Below are 25,241 nucleotides of genomic sequence, written 5' to 3'. Positions count from 1 at the left end.
ATGGGTATATCACATTCCATATCATGCACCTGCTGCAGGAAAAGTAGAAAGGTGTAATGGACTGTTGAAGACGACTCTAAAGGCACTGGGTGGGGGAACATACAAAAATTGGGACAAGAATTTAGCCAAGGCCACCTGGCTAGTCAACACCCGAGGCTCTGTCAACCGAGCTGGTCCTGCCCAAGCAGAGTCCCTCCACACTGTAGATGGAGACAAAGTTCCAGCGATCCATCTAAAAGGTGTGTTAGGTAAGGCCGTTTGGATCACTCCTCCCTCAGGCCAAGACAAACCCATTCGTGGGATTGTCTTTGCTCAAGGACCTGGATATACCTGGTGGGTCATGAGGAAGGATGGAGAGATCCAATGTGTGCCTCAAGGAAACCTAAGCCTGGGGAAAAACTAATTCTGTGCCTTGAGTTGTATTTTACAGGAGACCAGACACCAGACGAAAAAAAAAAAAGACCCGAACAAAGCTGATACGAGAATCCAAGGATGGCCGATGATGACACAGCCCAAACCAATGAGCCAGCCCTAAACCGGAACTGTGATTATGACGAAAGACCAAGAACACAAATCGAGTTGCTGGTGGTGCTGATCTTCAATGACAGACGACAGCCTTCGAGAAAAAATAAACATGGACTATATATGTATATGTGTATATGTGCGGGATAGAGACGAACACAATATACAGGTGTTGCGTAAAGAAATAGTATGGAATAAGGGGTGGAGAATGTGGTGGTTTCAGTCTAGGCCTTCCTGGAAACCAGCTTGTAACCAGGAAGGAACTAGGAAGGTGACCAAGGAAGTATTCCATGCTATTCCTTTACGTAACCTAGGGTATAAATAAGGCATGGATAAGATAGTTCGCTCTCTTCCTTTCCGGCGAGGTTCGAGAACGGTGGGTCCCTGTTTCGGTCGGGCTTATCTGGAGCCGAGGCCTACAGTGACTGCTGTTATCTGCCACCCGTGAGGGGAGAGCCAAGGGCCGTGTCCAGCCATCCTGCCTGTTCGAAGGGAAGTGGTGAGATTTTTGCTAATTTGCCTTCGGCTGGTTGTTTGACTTGTGCGGTTCTTACCCCTTTTTGTCCTTCTCCCTTCCCTTCCCCCCTTCCCCCCCCCGGTGTGTGGTATTCTCCTTTTGTGTATCTGTCTCATATATAAAACATATATATATATATATATATACATATTTTTGCTATAGCTTTGGCTGCTTGTTTCTGTTTTCTCTTTTCCCTCTCTGGGAGGCGGGTCCTCGTTGTCGAGTTTCGGGGGACTTGGCGGGAAGCCAGCTCGAAACTTGCACAATTATATAGCAACTATGATGTTGGTGTGGATATATGGAAGTTAATTTTGGCCTTTGTCATGGGCTTCTGGCCAAATGCCAGAAACTGTTGGTCATGTGCACATATGCTGAACGAGTCCAACTCTAGCTCCCCCACTTCAGAGGCATCTATAACATCCTTTCTTCAAACAACCTTGTCTGTTGTTACCAAGGTTGTGAACACCATGAAGGTTATGAACACTATGGAGTTTGTGTGACAGACAACCAAACATTTTGGGAGTTGTTTCTGTTTTTTCTCTAGGAAGTGAAAGTAAGTGAAGTTTTTGAGTGGGGTTTAGTGGCTTTCTTTTGTTTATTTGTTTTGATTTGTTTGTTTGCTTTTCCTTGACTAAGAATTTATGACACAACGTATGAGATACAGAAAGTTTCATAGTCCTGAGAGCTTCTGTAACGTATGGTGGTAATCCTTGCATTTCTTTTACAGCCTTTCCATTGGAACAAATTCATGAGGGGTATGTTTACTTAGAAACTTATATTATCAGCATTTTAGGTATAATTTCCTAAAGTTTCCACACTTTCTATGGACATTTTTTTTCTGTGTTGGGAATGGGTAAGGGAAATAGGATGTTTTAAAGAAAATTACCATCCTGGCATTACTTGCTGCATTTATGTATGTGTTTAAAGATATTTGTAGGTAGCAATACTATGAAATGACTGTATCCTCCTGTGGTAGTTTGGTCTAGGCCTTCCTTGGTGACCAGTTTGTAACCAAGGAAGTGCCCAGATTTACCCAGTATTCCCTATGATTTTTACATAAACCGGGCTATAAGAAGAAAGGAGGAAAGGCCTGCGCTCTCTTTCGTTCCGGCAGCTTGGAGGTGCAGGTTCCCTGCTGTCGGGTCTGCCGTGTTGGGGAGCGAGGCCTGGTGAGGCCTTGCCGACCTTGGGAGATGGAGGTTGCCGGCGATCGTTCCAGAGCGACTCTCGGTTGTCCCAAGGAGAGTAGTAAGATAGTTTTTTTGCCAATTCTTTTAGTTGCTAGATCTCAGGCTACTGATTGGGATGTATATATATATTTTGTTTTGGTTTTGTTCCTTTTCCCTTCCCCCTTCCCTCTCCCTTGTGAAATTGTACATATATTTCAATTGTATATAACTGTAACATAAGTGTAAATATATTTTTATATATATTGCTTTAGCTGTCTCTCTCTTGTTTTGGTTTTCTTGGTTGTTTTTTCTCCCTCTTCTCCCTGAAGTTTGGCGGGGGGGGGGACTTCTTGTGGTAGGGTTTGGAGACTTGGCAGGATGCCAGCTTCAAACCGTATCTCTCCCTTTTGCCACAAGAGGGCTATATTTTCCTACAATTAGGTTTAAAAAACCCCTAATTTGTTGTTTTCTCTAAGTCACTCTCTAAAGAGTTAAAGTGGCTATGAATATTGAGTGTCTGGTAAGGAATGTGGCATGCAAGGAGATACTGATGAGCCAAATGCTGTAAGTAGAGCAGAATGAATTATTTCCCATTGGCAAGGTCATGAACCTTTTCTGGACCATGGCTGTGGGATGTGTTAGGCACATGCAAAACTAGTGTAATGCTACATCCTGGAAGTTCAGATACAGTTCTTATGGTGTTCTTCAAGGACATCTTGATCCCAGATATGGAAAATAAGATTCTTGTACATTTCTTGCTGTACTGTCAATGTTTGCTTCCCTGCTGCTCTTTTCAGCTGTTAGATCTCCTTTCATTCCTCAAGGATCATGTTGCAGGTCATGTTTAGTACTTAAAAAGCATTGTGTGTTAATGTGCTAGAAAAATGGAATTAAATACTGGCATTATAGAAAAAACACTTTTTTCTATAATTAGAAATTATAGTTCTTTTTTCCTTTAGTAAGGAAAAAATTTGAAACTTAATAAGTAATTTGTAGTAACATCCATAGTAATTTCTTATATTTTTGCATATTCTATGTCACCTTTTATTTTCTGTGTAGAATAATCTATGTCTATCTCGTATTGGCCTCACAAGCCACCAGCATGCCTGTAACAAATGTGGATAGAGCCTTCCTAAGTCTTCGTTCGCGAAGCCTAGCCATGATGATGAATCTACACGAGTGCTAGTGAGATGAGGGTCTCGATACAAAACCTGTGACACTGATATGCATATTCGATGCCACTCACTAAGTCACCCTTTAGGATTAGTTATCATCCTGTGTATTCATAAGTGTCATTCCTTATCAAAATTTGATATTAGTAATTACATTGCAGAGAAATATATATTTCAAGGGAGAAAATAGCTATTTGCTGGTTGCAAGATATTTTCTGTTATAAACTTATTGTTAAAATTTTTTTCCTACTTATAAAAAAACCATTTAATTTCATTTTAGTATCTCTTTTTCCATGGCACATATTCTGTGGCACAATGTAGACTGAAATCTTTCCTCTATTGAAGTATAGTGGCAAAAACCCCAGTGGCTTTAAAGGGTTTTCTTCCATGGTTTTTATTAAAAAGTAAAATTAATACTTAGGGGAAAATCTGTGATTGCTGATTTTTGGTTTTGGCAGAGGTAAAATGACCTTTGTCAAAGGTCATTCTTCAGGCATTTGGTGTGATGTTACTACCAGATATTTATTAAGTGTACTAAGACCTTAGGAAGACAGGAAGCGATGATGCAGTGTGTATTTTGAAGCTCAAGCTGAGATATTTAAAGGCTTAGGCTTTTAAGATTGTACCTCTGATATAAATTCTGCATGGAAATAATTGATATTGACATATTGAATATTTAAGAATTTAATTTCATATTGAGATAAATATGTATTTTTCTTCGTTAACACTTTTGTCTGTAATGCCAAATAAATACAGCAGAGCTGTTGCTTATTCTTTCCAAACAAGGAATTAACCAGTAAGGTACAGATGAAACTCAGAAAGCAGTCCTTTCTGCTTGAAAGGAGAATCTTGCAGTTTCTCCATATCTTCAGCTAAAAAATGAAGAAGCAATTCATACAATCATCATTGCATCATACAATGTTAAGGGACCTTAAAGATCTTCTAGTCCCAACCCCCCCTGTCATGGGCAGGGACACCCCCCAGTAGCCCAGGTTGCTCAAGGCTTTATCCAACCTGGCCTTGAACACTTCCAGGGATGGGACATCCACAACTTCCCCAGGTAAGCTGTTCCAGTATCTCCCCACCCTGACAAGTAAAGAATTCTTCCTAATATTTAACCTAAATTTCCCCTCTTTCGGTTTGTATCCATTACTCCTTGTCCTATCACTACAGTTCCTGTCGAAGAGTCCCTCTCCGGCTTCCTTTTAGGCCCTCTTCAGATACTGGAAGGTGCAATGAGGTATCCACACAACCTTCTCTTCTCCAGGCTGAACAGCCCCAACTTCCTCAGCCTGTCTTTGCAGGGGAGGTGCCCCAGTCCCCTTATCAACTTTGTGGCCCTCCTCTGGACTTGCACCAACAGATTATTTATTAGAATTAAGTAATGGTATTTATACCATATTTCTAAAAACTATTTAGCTATTTTGTCTGGAATCATGACCTTACTAGGTGCTAAGCAGCTATTGGAGGTGTTGGTTCTTTCATCTCCCACTGAACTGAGCACCTCTGTGGGTTGTTTGGTGCACTATAAAAGGGTCTTTAGTGCGTGTTGTTAGGAGGAAGTAATGCAGCTACAACAAGTGTTCCATTTGTATTAAAGTTTTGCTGTCCCCAGGCTGTTTTATCTTTTCTGCTGGTGAAAGTAGAGCATATTGAATGCCTTGCCTGCTGTGAAGTACATGACACTAATATTCATGTGTGTGTGTTGGAAAGTAACTCCTTGACTCAGCTATCATAATACAATTTTTGTTATGTTTGTTAGGGTTTGCATGGTGCCTGACAAATAGAGCACTTCTACTGCAGCTCACTGAAACTCTAACTGGTGCAGGATGTATGTGCTTGTACTGTTCCAAGGTCTCGTATTTTGAAAACCATTTGCCAACATTAAGTGTTCCGATCTGTGATCAGAGATTTGGATGGACAGTAAGGAAACTTGCCATAGCTACTAGTGTAGCAAATCTTTATTCTAGTCATTCTTTTTCTTTGAGTTATGTATCATCCATCCTTGTCCCCTTCCCATCCCCCCTATTTTCCTTTGTATGCATTTTCTTTATTTTTATTATTTTGTTTTCCTAGGTCTGGGTGGGTTCCATCATAGAAATAACTATTGATGACCTCTGTGCAGAAGACAAGGATTCCTCACCATCAGAATTGGTGTATTCCGTTACTCCACCTAGCAATGGGCACTTGGCTCTGAAGTCTTCTCCAAACAAGAGCATCCTTAGTTTTACCCAGGCTCATATAACTGAAGGGCATCTGGTATTTGTACACAATGGTATGTGATTTCACAAATACCATGCCTGCTACCAAAATACTGTTCCTATTCACTATACTTGTGTTTTTAATCCGTTACAGATGCCATTGTAATGTCACAAAGATTTCAGAGACTATTTACATGATCTCACAAACTAAACAGAGAAGGGTCTGATGCCTACTTAAATGTGTGCCTACTGGGAAACCTTTGTGTACTGGTGCTTTATTTAATAGCAGCCTTCTTTCTGAAAGCAGTTTTGTAGTAAGGAAATGTTGCCATGCAGCTTTACAGAGATATGAAATCCAGGGTTTTGACTATTGTGATTGAAAATCTCCTGAAACCTTTCTGTCTTGCTACAGTGCAGAGCTATTCATGGACCAGCAGTCTCACAGACACCTGCCATGATGTGGTGGTGATGGATGATCAAGCTGTGATGTGATGTCAACATCCCTTTCAGGCTGTGAAGGAATTCAGCTTTAAACATTGACTCTTTGTGCCAGTGGCTAGAGCTAGAGATTGGGTTTATTGTGCATTTGAGAGAATGTGTGGGGAATAAAAGAAGTCAGGGCAGCTTCATGCATCCTTGAGTGGTAGTGCTGGGAAGCCACATCCCAACAGGGTTCCATGCAGAGGAAGAGGTGGGGATTTTATATGGTGCTTATTTCCTGCTCCAACTCTATTACCGTGTTACCTCAGCTGAAAGAAGAAACTTGTTCTACAGAAGGAATAAACCATCTTTTTTAGGATGGAGATAGAAGAGGTACAGCGCTATCTTGCCAGCCCCAAGGCAGGCTGGAGTTCCAATACTCCCTTGGCTGCAGCAGTTACTCCAGATCTATGTTGTGTCTTCATGAGGTTGATGTGCTCTGACTTATGATGCACTGTCTGGCAGAGTGTGTGTATGTTACTGAAGTTGCTTTACAAGCAGTTGCTGGTGAGCTATAAGAATCCTGCTCAAATAATTTGCCCAGGAAATTAAAGGTCAAGGGCATGACAAAAGTGAGCCAAGCTATTTAAATTGTTCCGAGGGAGACTTTGAGATATAAAAACCCTTATGGTGGTAGGACAGTGGAAGTCTCAGTGTGAGGAAATCAGTCCCCTTCTGTGTTCCTGAAAGGGCACATGCATATCTGTAGTCTTAGGGAGTGAATCTTGATTAATAAAAGTGAAAAGAACAGAAAATTTAATTTTCAAGTGAGTGGGAGTGTGGCTTGTATAGTAATTTTATAACATAAAATTGCCCAGGTCATATGTCAGGTCTTACAGCTGCTCTATCTCTGCCATCTCAGCCTCATGGCCTCCAGTGCTTCAGAAAGGACTCTGAATATTTTACTTCTTTTCCTTTCTCTGTCAGTGATTTTCTTTGCTCTCTCATCTTGAACTGTTGCTAGAAATGTACTTGTTACTTTCATTTTCTTGCTCCCAGCATTGTCCTGTGGCCTTTCCTTGTGTTCTACTGTCATTCAGATTTTTATCCCTTTTCTCTGTCCCTTGTTGTCAGTCTTACAGTGTGCACTAGCTTCTTTGGGTCCTCTTGGGAAGTACCCCTATCTACTCTTCTACCCACTGTAGCCCTTCCAAGGGGAAGAGCAGCATCCGCTTGGCTGAGACAGCTCTTCCATTCCCTGGCTACTCCTCATGGCACCACACATCTTTTACGTCTGTACCTGGCAGTGACTCTCCATTCTTAGTGTCTTTTGTACTGGAGTACTAAAGAAGGTACTACCGTACTTTGCTTTTATGCTTCTAAGTTAGACCTCAAAACTTTCCCTTCATCTTTACTCAGCCTCATGCATTACATTATGCTGCCAATTCTCTGCAGTGAGTTGCAAATCTCTCCTGTCTTTCTCATATTGTCACCTTGAATGTTTTATTTGTTTCTTCTGTAATCCCTGATTGTTTTGTCACCAGCATAAAAGCAGAACCAGAATGTACCTTTTCTGTACTCCTCTTTCAGCATGAGAATTCCTTGTCTTTTCCACCCTTCCTTCACTCTAGAGTACTTCCCTCCCACTTTTTCAGAATGGAGTCTGCCCACAAATCCTGCCAGTATTTTTCTAAGGGCAGTACTGAATTAACTCTTGTTGGTTCTGAAGTTGTAATGTCTTTTCAGTGCAACTTTTACAACGCTCTTTTTGGTGTCCTTTTTATTGCTTCTGATCAGGTATGTCTTTGAAATTTAATTGATAAAGTAATTGATAAAGTAATAAATGCTCCACCCAGGCAGAAGTTCGAGATGTAGTTATGTTCCGACTGCCGATGATAAAACATCTGGGTCAATCAAGCAGTTGACTGCATTAGCCAAAAAAGCAAATGAGGCTATGTAAGCCTGGTGTTTTTTTTTTCCAACCTAGTGCAAATACTAGACTCCTTGATGCCTTTTTAAATAAGCAGCTTCTTCATTTATATCAGGAGAAAACATCAGAGAATAAAACCTGTTAAAATAAGAACTATATGACATGATCTTCCAGAGCTACTTCATTGTCTGGCTGGATATAAGAGGCAGGGGTGTTGTTAGCTTAGGGATGTTGTTAACTATAATCTCAGAACCCACATTTGATTCTTCTGATATGTTAATTTGTAGTTAGGCAAGGTGTTCTGATCTTCACATGCAAGCACCCTCTGGCTTTCAGGATCTATATTCTTTTAGCAGTATCTTGTGGCTAAATTGGGCAAAGCAAATAGAAGAGCATGGTAACTCTTTGCAACAGCTAATGTTTCAATCTCTCTACCTAACTGAACAGTCTGGGAAGCCTCTGCTTGAAGCAGTCAGTCAGTACTGAGAGATGTATTTTTACAGGAATCCACTCAGACTCCTGGAGGTATTTTGCTATTGCTTGTGCCAAAGTATGTAAAGATCCTAAGATTAAAGGCAAAAATGTGCATTTATTACGAGTACACATAACCTCTGAAATATTTTAAGCTGTGACAACATACATACTTCAGCAAAGCTGAAGCGCAGCAAAGAGGCAAAGGAAACAACCCGAGGGTTGATACAGACCTTTAAACGTAAAACAAAAGGAAAGAACATTCTAGTTACTTTCCCCTCCAGTTCCTTCTTTGGCAAAATGTGACTGTTTAAGTGCTTTGGACTGTCCTAAGCTATAAAAGAAGTTGGAAATCTAGAAGTCATTGTTTCCCCAAATTTAACTTGGTTTCAGCTCCACTGGGTCAGTAAAGAAAGAGACGAAGGGCCCGCTCTTCGTGATTTACATCTAAGGGATGTTGGCCTTCACTGTAAACAGCAGCTGGTAGTTCTTCCTTGGGTGTTAACTGCGTAATCAATTTATTTAATTCTAATTAAGATACAAAGGTTCTGATCAAAAGTTGCTGTCAGGATGACTTTGGATATATATTGTTAAGGAAACTTTCCAGTCTACTCCATTCAGGAGTCACTCAGGCAGTCACAGTTATACCACAGGAGACCAAGGCCCTTTCACAGTGGGTGGTTGCAATGACCCAACAGGTACCCTGCTTGACTCCCTACACACACCGCTCACCCTACACACACCACTCACACAGTCAGATTAGGTTTCCTTACCAGTTCAATCCCAGGTTTCCCATAGCAGAGTCTCAGGCACCCGTTCCTTAATATAATTTAATCATGGTGCAATAACAGAATAACAGCTCAAGCTGGGAGCCTCTGAGGTGGGACCCTGAACAAGGACCCCTGGGCTTTTATACCCTCACAGTCTAAGCACAAAGGAAGTCTGGGGTTCTTGGCTCCTCTTGTTTCTCTGTGTCCAGCTGGGCCACAGGTCCATGTGCCCTTTGTTGTGCAAAGGGTGGGCAGTTCGTGGCCTCTTGCCTGGGGCCCTCTTGCCTGGGGATCCTGCCATCCAGAGCTCAATCTGTAGCTGGCACTGCAGCTGCACACTGAGCTACCTGCACCAAATATATTCCTGAATAATATTTCACTGTAGCCAAGAGCAAAAGGTGTCCAAAAGTATGCTTGTGTTTTGTGTGACAGAGTAATACAAGAATAAATTTATAATTTTCTTTTCTACAGGAGCAATGTCTGGAGGCTTCAGCTTTCAGGTGACAGATGGTTTGAACTTTGCACCTCAACAGATTTTTAGCATCATAGCACATACACTGGTCATTAGCCTTGAAGAGAACAAAGGACTTGGAGTCTTTCCAGGTCTGTTTTTTAGGATTATGATGATTTTATCCAGTTGAAAATATTGCATAATATAGAGTTATTTGTCAGATACCTAACTGACTAAACTATGGAAAACTGTACCTGAGAACATCTATCTGTATGATTTTGAAAAGAAGGGTTATGTTTTCTCAAACAACATATTGCTTTTTTGCTTTGTAGTCTAACTTTTTGATATGCTTGGAGTCAATAGAAACTGACAGTGAAATATACAAGCACAGTGTGACAATAGTACTGTCTTCCTAAGCTCTGAATATTCCCCATTCAGATTTGTTAAAAGGCTCTCTATTATATTCAGATATTTAGAAGTGTCCTAGATGGTTGTGATATTGATTGGTAAAAGCAGAATGGAGCTTGTGTCTGTCAGATTCTGAATAGCACATGTAAACTCTGCAGATTGCTAATTCACTTTTTTATTGTTTAAGATGAGTTATGGAGAGACTCACTGATGAATCAGAAGGACTGAAAACTTTGGTTCATATTGGTGCATTTGTAACTAGTTGTATCAGCAGCTAAGTATTTTTTAAATGAAGTTGTACTACTGCAGGAATTGATGTAAGAGGGTCTCACCAGAGCCATTTGCTCCTTGACATTGGCAAGAGTAGTCTCTGACTGAGGTAGTAATCTAACATTAATTGCAGGATTAAAGGAGTAATAGGTTAGTTTTCTCTGAGCAATGTCTTGCATCACACTTTTGTCTGTGCTACCTTTTTCTTTTCTCTGAATACAGTCTGTAGAGTCAGAGAGAGATGTAGAATTGGCAATGTTCTAGAGGTATTAATCTGTACCTTGATTTATTAATTGGATACAGAAGAGGAGCACTTTATCTTCTTAAACTTCCCAGTCATAAGCTTGCATAAACAAAGGTTTGCCATGAAAGCCACTTAAACACAGGCAACAAAAAATGAGATTGTAGCAGCGTGATCTTCTAATTCAGTCAATATAAATGGGATTCACATAAATCCACTTACAAAGCTTATTACCATGCAATATTGGTATGTAAGGTTGCCTTGGGCACAAGGATTTACAGAAGTTCTATCTTAAGACAATGATAATTGTAAGAGAAGCATGCCAGATACTTCCATAGAATGCAAAGTCTCTAGACTGTCGATCAGTTCTTCACTTTGCAAAATACAGTATTTATTTCAGCACTGCACATTGTATTAATCTAAGATTACAGTTTTTCCTGAATTTTCACTTACTTTGGGTGAGCAAAATTCCTTTTAGGTGTTAAAAAGTTTTACTAGCTTTTTCACCTGTTCTCTTTATGATATTTTTAAAGGACATTCTGGAGCTGTGTGGGTTTCAGCTGTACTTGGCTGTCATGAAATGACTAATAAAACAGTGCTGGTGCCAAATGGTTAATATAAATTAAAACAACAGCCAGTGTCCTGTTATATTTTATAGCACTACAGAATGAAAGTTAATTCCGAGGCAACTTGAGAATCCTTCTCTCTGGGGTGGTAAAAATTGAATTAATTGTGAGGAATTTACCATGTCTTCTTGACTGGGTGTAAACTATTCTCTCAAGTGTATTGTTCTGCAATTTTATAAGAGCATGTACTGCTGTCTTTTGTTGTGTTGGGTATACCAGATTTGTTTACATAATTTATTGATTTTTTTCTGTTTAACAGGAGCTTGTTTTATCAGTGTGCCAGCAAATTGTCTGTGAGATACATGACTTTTTTCATGTGTATCCTGGATATCTGCAATGTGGGGATTTGCTCTCTTCAGGGAAGCAATTACTCAAAGAAGGAATGAGCTGAGTTTCTCTCTGAAAAGGAGGGGCAGCCTGACTTTTAGTTATTTGGAAGCAGAGCTGTCTAATCAGTCCATAGATGAGATGATTCATAACTCTCTACCAGTGGGTCATGCCAAAGCATTTTCCAAATCTTAAATGTAAAAATGTGTAACAAAATTATTATGTACCAACCTTATGCTGTTACACTCTAGTTGTATGGATAAGTTTGGCTCTACTTGGCATCACCTGTCCTTATTGTGTGTCTTCCTCCTCTCTGTTCCTTTGGGTTGGGTTGTCTTTGTGACCTCTCTGCTTCTGTATTTGGGAACACACAGGCAGTGTTCTCACTTCACTTTCCTTCACCCAGTTTGTTGGGTGGGTGAAGACTAGAGGAGAACTACTGTGGGTGCTGGAGAAGGTTCTCAACTCTCAGGACAGGAGTGGGTAAAGGAGAAGGTTATGTTTGGGGGAGGATCCTATTTTACAGGAGAGCATGATAGACTTTGTTGTCTGTGGCCCTAGGCTATATTTCAGCCTGTGCTGAGCAGTGAAGTGAGGTCAGGTCTATGAGGAAGGAACAGGGTTTTGTGACAGACATGCTTGGCCCTGCACTGTGGTGGTGGTGGTGTGATAACCTGGTATGATTATGAAAAATTGAAGCAGTAACTTTCATCACTACAGAGTGACCATGTTTTAGAGTTACTCTGTCCTACTCTGTTAAGGCAATGAGGCCTGATTTACATAAGTAGCAGGTTACTGATAAACAACTGCATTTTCAGATTTATGTGGTCTGATTAACTGCTGCTCTAAGTTGTAAATTTCTGACCATATCTGCTGTATTCACAAGGTCATGCTTCCCTCCCTGACTATCATACAAAAAAGGGAGGAGAGAGAAAGAGAAGGAAGCTTTCTTGAATTAGATACAGTGTGGGAGAATTTTTCTAGACCTGAGGGACAGTTTCACTTTTCAAAACAGTATGGACACAGAGAGATATGGGAAGGTAAAAATGGGAAAACAGACAGAGCCAGAAGATCTTATTTTGTTATAACAACCCTCCTTCAAAGTAGTTGTGATTTGAACCATGGCACAGCTGCAGGTAAACCTGATGTTACTAATGGCTTGCAAAGCATCCCCTTTCCTCTGAATATTGTAGCATATATATGTTATTTTGTGTTATTCCTGTATAAACATTATGGTTTATTGAAGGTGGATTGATAATTCAGACTTCAAGGATATATACTGCTAGTATCTGAAATTATGTATTGAAATCTACAAAAGCTTGTTGCTTAAGAAAAAAGAAAATGTGAAAACTGAGGCAGAAGTGGGGATATAGAGAGAATAGGGTTATCGGAATCTATTGCTTCTCCAAAATTATCACTGAATGTGACTTTTAGTGCGCTGACTGTATACCTTGAAAGTGCTTCAAAAAAAGCCAAATAAAACTTATTTTTTTCTTTCAGGAAATTACTAAGTGTGGTTTCATCACACCTATCTCAAAAATTGTCTTGTTTGACTAAATACCAGAAAGCTCGTAATAATCTTTTTCATTTTTAAACCAGAATTTAGTAACTTTAGTTAGGTTAGTGCGGTGCTATGTATCGAAAGGATTTTTTTACCTCTTAATAAATAATACATTATTTCAGTTCAGGCTGTCATTTCTGTTACATGATGTTCTTCCTAATTCGTTTAATTCAGTATTGATGTTTTAATTTCATTTAATGAAAATAATATTTCATATTGATAAAGCGTGCTTCATGTTTCTGTTAATAATTGGCTTTGGTTTATGTGTTCACTGAAAACTTTACTGTGTTGAGGCTTCTCCCTGCCAAGTCATCCTGTCTTCTGTAGCAACTGGGAATACCCAAAACACTGGAGTATGAATTCAGTTCTAGACATGTCATGTAGGAACAGAGCTTCTTATACATGCTCTATTCCTTACTTTGGGTTGTTTTTGCAGAAGCTAATGTTTAGCGATTACATGTGCTGAAGAGTACTGCATTTTTTACATTTGTAAGACAAAGATACATCCTACTAATGGCCTTTTTGATTGAAAAAAGAGTTGCAACTAGAAGGTAACTAGAAAAAGAGTAAGCCTGCTGATCTTATAAAACATTATTAAAAGGCTAAGTAGAATACCTGGGTGAGAGTGTGAGTTGTGCATACAAAACTTAACCTTTTGTAAAATTGCTCTTGTAAATATGTGTTTCCTATAATTGACACTTTTTTAGGTTCCAGGAAACCTGTTTCACAACTTGATCTTAAAGCTGTAACCAATGATGTGATCAGTGCAGGAAACAGAAGTATAACTTTTATGATTGTAACTTTCCCAAAACTTGGAGGGCTGATCAGAGTAAATTCCGATGATACCACTCAGGAAATTCTCAGTTTTACACAGTCTATGGTAAGCATTTACTCTGTAATAACTAATTAAGGGGTATATTGTTACTTCAAAGGGCATCTCAGTTGCTTATTCTTTGTCTGATTCCATTTATATATGTTAAGTAATCAGGCATATGTGATCCATCAGTGCAACCATCCAGATTTGCTGTGTCACTAAATATCTGGCATCTAGTAATGAATGCAAGGGCAGCCTTTGTTCCTCTCTGCTTGGATACTAGCAGGGTCTTGGCAATTCCCACTGTTTTGCTTGTAATAGTATTTGTCAAGAAAAACTGTTCTGGTGCCATTAACCAGCAGGCAGAGGTTGGAAGCCTTTAGTTTCTGGCAGAAGAGGCAACCTTTTGCTCTATGAAAAGTCTGTACTCTGAAAGTATCATATTCATTTTATCTGTACACAGTCATGGGTGTCCCCAAGAGGACTTTTATTGACTTGATTGGCTGTGATACTAAGTGTTTAAAGTATCTTACCTGTAATATAGATTCTCATACTGAATGACTAAAACATGGCAGCTTATGTAACTTGATAGAAACGTTCTTCTGCAACAGAAATTACTTATGTCTGTGTGCAGAATCTGAATATGACCATGTCCTCTGCATTAAGTTATTCTCAGAAAATCAAAGTGAGGGAGACAAAAGGGGGTCAATCTTCTGACTTTGCTCATGGAAAAACCTATGTTTACAGATTTTAAATCTGGTTTGATTCAATGTATGAAGAAATGAGAAAATCTGTTGGCCAGAAATTGAAACTTGATAGGTAAAACCTGGAAAAAAGGTTGACATTTCTGTTAGTTATCATCAAACTTTCAAACAACCTGACCGAGGACTGTGATGGAATGAATCTCTACTTGGACTTTATAAAGCAAAATGAACACAGAATGGTTCTCATAAAACCACGTACTAATCCCATGATATTATTGGTCTTGTTACAATAGATGCTGAGTTTTGTCTTAAATTATTAAAGAGATGAACTATATGATGACGCTGCTCCCTTCTGATCCCAAAATGTATGATTTTTATGAGCATTAAATGAAAAAGTTAAGCATATTAGACAGAAAATCTTTCAGTTAAGGTTTTGGAGTTTCACTCTTTTTGCCTATGGATATGATCTTTATGTATGTTTATTAGACAGTGCCATGTCAGAACATGCCAGTTATTTCTCTGTAGCTTTAGTTTTTACTAATGTATAGCTAAATTTCCTTTGAACTCTGTAAATTGTGTAAGGATTTGAGCTATAATAATATGTATGCTTTTCTTGTCTCTTGGAGATATTTCTATTGGCCATTTTAATTTCAAACAAGTAGAGCTAAGTGACTGCTTACAGGTAGAATTAAGGTATCCAAACCTATTGCTTGCTATTGATGCTGGTAGAGAATGAGGTATGAGGGAGAGAAAAGGTATCTAAATAAATTTTCAGTCTAGTGTGTTGTAGCACATGGAGTTAAAATATCAGTTAAAAAATTACATGGGTGTTACAAACATTGTACATTCTCCATGTAATGGAGACTAAGACATTCAGTTTCTGTTTAGTAATAAGAAGCTTGTAAATCTGATTGGAACTGAAAATATTTTGCATTAGATTAGTACTTTGGGTTTTCATACTCTTCATTCTGTGTTGAGGAACTTCAGATTTCATTTCATAAAAGTACTATGTTTTGCTGTGGTGCTGAACTCTTCCTGTGCCCTGTGGTTTATTGCTTTGTTGCCAGAGGGGGGAAAAAAAAAGGACTGAAATCACTATTGCATTTCAAGGCATTTTTTCTTGAACAGTTGTTGTTTGGGAATATAAGAAAATTATTTGCGCATTAAACACTCTTGAATAACACAATAGTTTTTCAACATGATATTTGCTTTTTTTTTTCTCTCCCAACTTGAAGTCCTAGAGGTTTTGGAAAGTTACCCTGAATTAATGTATCCTTTTGATATAATTTTTTTTCCTATAATAGCCATTAAAAATAAAATTAGTATAGGGAAGGCACAAACCTGAAGATGTGATTTTATCACATCAGTCTGACTTTTTTAGAGAAAAAGCAGGATGGTTTTGAGGCTGCTGAGAAACCCGACCTTGAAAGCTCAGTTTCCCTAGTGATCTCAAAGGGGGCTGTTGCAATAATTTCAGTATTAGAACTCTGTATTCACACCTCAGACTCTAAACTGCTAAAATGCTTCATCTGTGATAGCAGCAGGGAGCTTTTTGTTTTCTTTTTTCACACCTTTCAAGCCTATGTGATAGAAACGTGTGCTAATGAGTCCCACCAGACTGTTTGCAGGCTGTGAGGAGTGTGTTACAATAGTAAACTCAGAACCGGCGCCATCTCAGACAGGGATCTCTGTGGCAATTACAAACCAACACATGCAGGCCAGGTTAGCAGTTGCCCGGAATTTGCCAAGGATTTAATAGGTATGACTGTCTTCTCTCCAGGCTAGTGAATAAATTAGCAAGCAGACCAGATGCTGAATCTACTAGAGTGTTCTAATCTTGCTGTTATTAGGAATTCTGTTGCAGTTCCAGTGTATTATGGTATTGATCTTAAAATTCATGTATAGTTCCTGTTGATGAGAAATAGTCTGAAAATACTGCCTTTCGCTTTGGGTTTTAGAGAGATAAATGTTTTTATGTTGTGTGTGCATTTGTTTTTCTGAAGATTTACTTCTGTGTCTTGATTACTCACAGTGGACTGATAGGATTCTCTTGAGTATGATGATCTGCAAGGTCAGTGCAGGCACATGTAGGACAAAACAGGTTTCTTCCTGTTTCTTAGGAATCCCCTTCTTGCTGTGATGTATAAATTTCCCACTAAGTAATTTCATCAGCTCTTTGCTTATACTTGAGATTATATTTCAATTGTCATTACACTCCCTTCTGGTTTTCTTAGTCTCTTACCAAGTATCTTTGGCTGTTCCCAGGAAATACCTGCATCAAAGTCCTTTTCAGTCCTTCAGTCTTTCATATGCTTTTTCAGGACGATGAGTCCAGACCTGCTAGTGTCCTTGTAAAGAAAAACCTCAGACATATGATACTCTGATTCACTAAAGATACAGTCCAGCTGAGCTTATGATCACCGTTACCATTGCTAGTTTAAAATAGGTTTCTCAGTGTTATATATCTCTGCTCTTCACATAAGGCTCTTACTAAGCATTCATGCCCAGTAACACTTTGCCTACTTTCAGGTAAGCTTATCTGGCAACACAGAGTCCATTTTAAGAAAAAGAGAAGTGCAAGATAATCTCAGTGTAAGTTATGTACAGGCTGGATCAGTGGGACAAGGCCAAAGGTATGAGGTTCAGCAAGGCCAAGTGCCAAGTCGAGACCTTGGGTCACAACAACCTCAGGCAGCACAACCTCAGGTTGGGGCAGAGTGGCTGCCCTGTGGAAAAGGACCTGGGGATGCTGGTCAACAGCAGCTGAACATGAGCCAGCAGTGTGCCCAGGTGGCCAAGAAGGCCAATGGCATCCTGGCCTGGATCAGCAATAGTGTGGCCAGCAGGACCAGGGCAGTGACAGTCCCCCTGTACTGGGCACTGGTGAGGCCACACTTCAAATCCTGTGTGCAGTTCTGAGCCAGTCACTGCAAGAAAGACACTGAGGTGCTGGAACGTGTCCAGAGAAGGGCAACAGAGCTGGGGAAGAGTCTGGAGCACAAGTCCTACTAGGAGTGCCTGAGGGAACTGAGGGTGTTTATCTGGAGAAAAGGAGGCTCAGGGGGCACCTGAAAAGGAGGATCAGAGGGAATCTTATTGCTCTCTACAACTACCTGAAAGGAGGTTGTAGTCAGGTGAGGATCGGCTTCTTTGCCTAAGTAACAAGCTATAGGATGAGAGGAAATGCCCTCAGGTTGTGCCAGGGCACATTTAGCTGGAATATTAGGAAATCTTTCTTCATGTGAAGGGTGATCTAACATTGAACCAGGCCAGGGAAGTGATTAAATCACCAACCTGGAGATTTTAAAAGATGTGTAGATCTGGCACTTGGGGCTGTAGTTTAGTAGTGGACTTGTCAGTGCTGGGTTAATGGTTGGACTTGATCTTAAAGGTCTTTTCCAACCTAAACAATTCTGTAAGTTCCATATATGCTGTGCATGGACTAAGGTGCAAAGACCTCTTTGAACAATGTTCTCAAGATATTTTTTTTCTGTCCTTAACAGTCCTCTGGTTAAAGTCATTTTCTTCTTACACCTGTGACTTTCCTTTACCCAAAATAGGTTGATGAAGGTGTGATCATGTACGAACACTTACATGCTGAGTTAGCTGGCTGGAGTGCAGAAGATTTCTTTACATTTACTGTCTCCTCTCCGCCATCAGCTCTGGACCTCCAGGTGTTCCATATTGTCATTTCATATGAAATTACCAGAGATGATCGGAATAGTCGTCTTCTAGCAAATACAGGTAAAAATGCTGTACTGTTTGGGCTCCAAATTGGTTTGGGTCTGTCAGGGTTCCATTGAAGAACTGAGGAAAAACAAAGGCTCCTTTCTCTTCAGTAAGCAATAAACAGAATACTTCTGACACAGTGTAATGTAGATAGTAGCTTGGAAAGCCACATCACTACATTTTTAGAAATGAGATTAACTACCTATGTTTGATGATTCCTACTGCTGTAGAGAATATTCTCTGTTTTCTATAATTGTAGGTGAAAACACTCAGAAGTTTTGACACTCTGATATTTCTTTAATTTTAGTATATGCATCAGTAGAAAATCTTGTCTCTTATGTGTTGACTGTATTTTAAAAGTAGTGGTAATACATTTTTAGTTATGACATATAGAAATCAAGGATACTATGAAGGAGAAAATTTTCTGAGCATCATCAGTGTTTGATATCTGATTTCTGAAGTATTGCAACTGTAAAATTGCCAATTACTAAGATTCTCTTTTCCTTTCTGCCAGGTGCCACAGTCCAGGAAGGAGGCAGAGTATTGATCAATAAAACAAATTTAGATGCTTCAAATCTATTGATTAAACTACCTGACATACAGCGTTCCATGTATGAAGTCTGGTATCAGGTTGTTTCTTTCCCCCAACATGGCATGATTGTTGTTGGAGAAAGAAACGTTACCAAAGAAAAACCTAATTTCTCCCAATACATACTGAACAAATTTGGAATTGTGTATGTACATGATAATTCTGAATCGCTTAATGACAGTTTTGCTTTTGCTGTTTGGTTAAACCTAAAGAGCGAGTCTGCAACAAAGCCCCATAGTGAAGTTTTAGAGGAGATGTTTAATATCACTGTTTTTCCAGTGAATGACCGATCTCCAGAACTCAAGACTAAAAGGCTGCACTTGAAAGTCCTGCAAGGAGATATGTCCGTGCTGGGGTCAGAGAACCTGAAAGTTGAAGACTTAGATAATGCCCCAGCTGAGCTCAAATATACCATTGTTAGCAACCCCAATAATGGTTATTTAGCAATAAAAAGCAATCTCAGTGTCTCTATAAAAGATTTCACACAAGCTGATGTTGACAGTGGTAACATTTGGTATGTACAGGATGGAAGTTCATCTTCTGGGGTGTTTTGTTTCAGTGTGACTGACGGTAAACATCGCCCTTTATACAAACTGTTCAGTCTTGAAGTCATACCAATTGTTCTTGTCCTAGTCAACCTTACCAATGTTGTACTTCCCCAGGGCCAGACATCTGTCACTATTACTAATGTTCAGCTTTCAGCTGTCACAAATGGAAAAAGCACTAACATTATGTATGAAGTAACTCAGCCACTCAAATACGGGCACCTGATGATTGGAAATAAGCAGGTTACTAAATTTGAGCAGGCAGATTTGTACTCGGGAAGGCTCTCCTACCACCTGTCAAATCTCACTGCATCCGAAGAAGTACTGAAGTTCATGCTTTTCACTGCAGAAGGCAATCTAACAGGACAAGTGCTGAACATCACAGTGAAGCCTTTAGTACAAGTTGTACCTGATCTGCAGATTTCAAATGGAGTGGCTTATAAATTTGGAAGCAGTGACCTGGATGCATCTGAGCTAGCTAATTTAACAAATAGTAATCCTAGATTTGAAGTGATAGTGCCCCCCTCACATGGAAAGATTGTAAAGAAAAAGTTTGTGAGCGGTGCAGTGTTTGAAGACATTCAGACATTCACCCAGGCTGACATTGATGGTGGTGTTTTGCTTCTAGACATAGATACAAATATGACGGGCATTGATCTGTTAAATGACTCATTTACATTTATACTCAGGGCAGATGCTGTGCAACCTGCTGTTGGCTGTTTTCAGTATTCCATTGTGCCACACAGTCCTCCACTTGTGCAGGGTTTTACGACAGAAGTGCCTTTTGTAACCAGCATGACTACTTTAAAAGTTCATACTACCTCAAAGTATGAGGCACCAGCTTCCTCACAGGAGGAAGAGCCTGCAATAGCACCACAGAAGCCTGAATCAACTAAGTGGCCTGGGCAGAATCACTGGGGATATCTACATGAGAAAGGCCCATTGCTAAATCTGGCAATGAGAACAAGTGTATCTGAGGAGATAAAGACTACAAGCCAGGTTAATGCCAAGAGTCCCAGAGAGCAGGTGGGTGAAAGCAGCAATGCTTGGTACATCATTATCCCTCTGGTCCTGGTGTCTGTGCTACTCATTGTTGCTGTTACTTTTGTGTGCATTTTGTTAATGTGCCAGAAGAAAGAGAAGACGAAATCACTTGTCAAAAGTCAAGCAGATGCAATCCTCAGTAGTCCAGGTCGGTGTCTGGAATGGAGCTTGACTGTACCTACTGTTACAGTGACTCCTCTTCTGAAGGGTGCTGAGAGAAGTGCAGCATCAACATTCATGGCAGTAAGACATGAGCAGCTGCTTCCTGCAGTGGTTTCTCCAACTATAGAAAGGCCTCTGCAAAATGGCATTTTAAATCTTGATCCTGAAGTCATCCAATATTGTCGGAAAACAAACCCAACTTTGAAGCGCAATCAGTACTGGGTGTAGTTACTCCGGTTTTGGTCATGCTAATTGATGTAGTACGGAACAGAGAATATACGTTGTTGACATATAATTTGTTCTTTATACACTCATTTATTATAGGTCAAATGATGCACTAGATGAAATCTAAATACCTGTGAAATAATAATAATAATAAAAATCTTAGTGATTACAGTGGCCATAAAAGAAGATTTCCAGCTAGTACATCAGCAAAGTTCTCACTTAATTCAGTGCAGAATTTGGCCTCATGTATTTTGAGTGCATTCTATGTATGCACTATTTTTTATTTTCCATGACAGGTAAAATGGAATGTTGTATCATGGATTATATATTTTTAATAGAATTTCTTTTCTTCGAAGAAGTAATTTTTTATAAACGTCTTGTATTCCTTCCTGAACCATAACTTGTATTCGAAGAACTTTAAACTGTTCCAATAGGTAATTGCCATGGTGCTAATCTCAATAATATAATTTTGACCTGAAGGCTGTTCAGAGGCCAGTACAGAAGAAACAAAGCTGTGATTATTTTGACGGGTGTTCATCCAGGTCACTGAACTGGAAATCCGGAATTCAACTCAGCAACAATAGTACAGTACTGAATAAGGATTCTGGTAAAATGCTGTGAGATGTTGTTTGTTCTTTTGATTTCTTTTTCCTTATTTGATACTGAACTCTAGCCTTTAGTGTCTGCAGGCTGGAAAAATACATCTGTGACCCGTAATCCACATGCCAAAAACTGTGTATCTGCCAGCCAGCCTGTCTGCTGAATTATCTTCAGGCTTAGGTTATGTCTGGATGTGCATATCAAAATTTCCTACTCCTGACAAAGGGGTTAATTCTGCTTTCAGTGAAGCAAACATAACTTTCTCTGGAGTTTGTGTATTCAAGCAGATGACAGTAGAATTAAGTCCTATGCTGCATATTGTCATGTGTCATGGAGCTACTGATAGAAACAATCCTGTGAGGTAGCGTGTATCCTATTTTGAAGTTTCACAATTTACTCTTCATCTCCCAGAACACTGAACACATATGCATTACACGCTACGAACAGAGTATTACGTACTTACTAACTTTGCTCTGGTAATAAAATGTGCAATAGTTTCTGTTCAAAAGGAATATTCTAGCATTTTTGGAAATCCAAGCTCTACAGTGATATGCAGCCTCCAGTTAAGGTCCAGTTTTTCTTCCACAGAGGACAAATGACAAAATTCCTGTTGACTTCAAAAAATGAACTGAATAAACTCAAGGGAATGGTGGTGTGATCATAACCAGTTTCTTACTACCACTCAAATCCTCATCTATTTTCTACCTCTATATTGTTACAGCTTCCAGATAGCTTCTTTGTAAAAACACTGTTCTCAGCACTCTCAGGACTGCACTCGCTCAGTTAACACTGGAATACCTTTTTTATTTAGGCCTATGTACTGTCATTTTCACTTTTATACAGTGGATTTATGGATCTCAAGAGCCTTGGTGCTATTCATTTCATGCTGCTTTGTTTTGGATGATTTTTTATTGTTGATGATTAGGTATGTTTCTGTAATTTATATATTTCAATTATGGGAAATTTTTACCTACAAGGAGGGCCAGACTTAAACTCCATACTGCTGTGTTCTGATAACTAAACACAGGAGCACTGGGAATAGTCCCTCTCATTTTTACCACCTCTGCCGTGTTCAACCATGATCGCGGTGCATTTTTAAGCAATACATTTTTCAGAGCCCACTTCAAGAAGAGTAGCTCATCACCAGAAAATATGCAAGCCATCTCTTCAGCTGGTCAAGTTGTTAGGGCACCAGAGACTAAAGATATGAACCCTTTATATACTCAAACTAAAATGTATTTGAACACCAAGGTTTTTTGTCTGTCATTACCATATTTTCCCTGATGGCAGCATGTGAATTCAAGTACCTGATCAGTGTAAAAGGCTCGGGATGTTCATGTGTCTCTTATGGACCACTGTAGATCTACATTGTGGACTTTTCTGCTTTTCCAAGAAAATCTCTGGCACTGTTTTGAGGTGGTGTTGTCAGCCATCACAGAGGCAACCCAGCATCCTTTGCAGAGGTACAGCTGTATGTCTTTTGCCATTTCCTGAGACCTCTTCTACTAATACCAAGCAGACAGCAGCTTCCTCCAGATCCCAGCTGTCAGCTGCAGGCTGCCTCCAATGCCTTCTGGACAGTAGCAGCAACCTGATCCCTTTACACCTTCTCCAAGGCCACACTCCAAGGAGGAGTAAAGAATTGTAATCCTGACGCTTTCCTGATACCTAATGAAGCCTGCCTCACGTTGCTCTACCACTGAGACTGTCCTGTTAACAGCAAGAGGTCTCATGCTCCAATTCTGACCAGGAGATCAAGCGGTGTGCCTACAGTTTGGTACAGTTTGGACAATGCCGAAAGCTCCTGGAGTCTGGTGACAAAATGCACACTGCTGACTTGTGACAGGCTGAACAAAAATATAAAAGTGAAATGCATGCTTCATGAGATTTTAATAAAGATGTTGGTGTAAGGACAGGTGTGCCCAAATCGGGATGTGTAGTAGAGATGGAGCATGGGGCTTCCGTATTGCTGGCAATGTAAAAGTGAGACCATGACATAATAGTGATGAAGTCAAAGAACCTGCAATGCAATTAGAACTCCACAACTGGGCATTCCTGAGTTTGAGCACTTGCATGTTCTGAGCAAGGAATCCTATATGAAAACCTCAGAAAAGGTGATAGAATTTGTGCCGGCTCTTTTGGCTTTAGCATAAGGGGTTGAAGTCTTACTCACTGTTTCCAAAATGGCTTTGGCTGACAACAGATGTTCATTTCAAGTAGATCAGGAATTATGGGATTGAATCTTGAGCATTTGGCTCAATTTTTAAAACACTGAGGGTTTTTTCCAATTTTGTTTTTTTGTTTGTTTTTAATTATTAAAATCAGCCTAAACACCTAATTCATCAGAGTAGTGTGCAAGCATTCAGTTTTCTCCCTCAGCTGTTGCTACTGTGAGGCAGCTGTGCCAAAATGGCTACCATATTATGCAGTGTTTTAATGAAAACTGTGTATGGATGTGAGCTTATTGTGTCAGTGATTACTTGGTTTAATGCAAAATGCAGAGGTAATATTGTAGCTGATTACTACATATGAATTTTTCTTTAATATCCCACCCTGAATCCCTATTTAAAAAAAAAAAGTAAAAAATCTGATTACAATAATGTGAACTTTCTCTGTGGGTGGTACAGAGTAATCTTTGCCAGAGAACAGTCTACGTTGTTCACACATAGATGTTTTATATAGATGAGAGAAGTCAGTCCTGGCTTAGCTAGAAGTCCAGCTTTGAGATGGTACAATCTAGCTAGGATGAATCACATACTGGGTTTCCTAAATTACTATCAATCTAGAAAACTCAAAAAACCCCCACATTTTGTGCTTATGGATTCTTTTGTGATTCTAGGAACCGACGTAGTTAACGGTCAGGATCTGGTTTGAATATTTTGGTTGTTTCACTTGACCTTGAAGTTATATGTTTTATTTAGTGAAGATGAGGTTTGTGAAGGATTCCTTCTTTTACCAAATGGAATTCTAAACTGCAACATGGAAGTCCCTTGAAAACATATATTAAATGTTTTGTTTATAATCTACACAGTTAAGTTTTTATGCTTTCTTTAAAGACCTGTGCAATGCCGTGTCACAACAGTGAAGAGACAGAACAGGATCCCTATGCCAGTAACAGCATTCTTCTGAGTTTTATGATGTTTATTTTTCAAATTGCACATATGCTGGGATGGCTATTTTGCTGTGCCCAGTGCAACACAATGTGTATGGCTAGAAAAGGAGAGACCTCTCATTGTGCATCTAACCTGGCCATGTCCAGCGCTTGAATGAAAGTCATCTCATCTCATCATCATGGCCAGTCTTCGCGAATGAAGATTTGGGAAAGGTCATTACCCTTCGAGCCTGCGCAGTGGATTTTTTAGGTGAGACACAGTGTGCGCTGAACTGAGCCCACCCTTTAATCCTGAGGTTCATCTGCCGGGGCCGAGCGAGCTTGGACGGTGGCAGCGAGATCCTCAGGACGTAGGTTTGTTTAGAGTGACCTTCTCTTAGATGGATGGCCTTACAGGGCTGACAAGCTCCATCTGCCCGGAGGAGTTCCCTGACCGGGAATCGAACCTTGGCCACGGCAGTGAGAGCACCGCATCCTAACCACTAGACCACCAGGGGGCCCCTTGAATGAAAGTAACATGAGAATAAATGCATTGAGTTGAACTTGCTCAAACAGGACTGCACTGGGCTAATTTCAGGAAGATTTTCTGTTATTTAGCTGCACATGATTAGAAGATTTTAAAATATCACATTCTTAACTGTTAATACATCGGTGGTGTTTA

The 25,241-nt window shown here is 39.8% G+C and overlaps 1 protein-coding gene across 1 annotated transcript; it reads left to right on the top strand.

The window, feature by feature from the left end:
• The first annotated feature begins 492 nt into the window (after positions 1-492).
• Positions 493-24,494, top strand: LOC120325075 (chondroitin sulfate proteoglycan 4-like). The gene is made up of 7 exons (XM_039390388.1): positions 493-647; positions 2,281-2,287; positions 5,457-5,655; positions 9,644-9,775; positions 13,764-13,936; positions 18,135-18,318; positions 18,818-24,494. Exons 1-7 carry the CDS (start codon positions 493-495, stop codon positions 20,869-20,871), a joined length of 2,904 nt encoding a protein of 967 aa, XP_039246322.1. The 3' UTR covers positions 20,872-24,494.
• The last annotated feature ends 747 nt before the right edge of the window (positions 24,495-25,241 follow it).

This window comes from Pipra filicauda, unplaced genomic scaffold, assembly GCF_003945595.2.
Source record: "Pipra filicauda isolate LSUMZ 115617 unplaced genomic scaffold, ASM394559v2 scaffold81_size6448238_pilon, whole genome shotgun sequence".
In the NCBI taxonomy this organism is placed as follows: domain Eukaryota; kingdom Metazoa; phylum Chordata; class Aves; order Passeriformes; family Pipridae; genus Pipra; species Pipra filicauda.
Note: the sequence above shows the minus strand (reverse complement) of the source record. Positions and strands in the feature narration are given on the sequence as shown.

What these genes read in the sequence shown, in the direction of transcription:
- LOC120325075 (XM_039390388.1), top strand. Translation starts at nt 493, where the DNA reads ATGGCCGATGATGACACAGCCCAAACCAATGAGCCAGCCCTAAACCGG. An exon ending in TCTGGTATTTGTACACAATG is followed by an intron (nt 5,656 to 9,643) that starts GTATGTGATTTC and finishes TCTTTTCTACAG; the next exon opens with GAGCAATGTCTGGAGGCTTC. An exon ending in TCGTCTTCTAGCAAATACAG is followed by an intron (nt 18,319 to 18,817) that starts GTAAAAATGCTG and finishes CCTTTCTGCCAG; the next exon opens with GTGCCACAGTCCAGGAAGGA.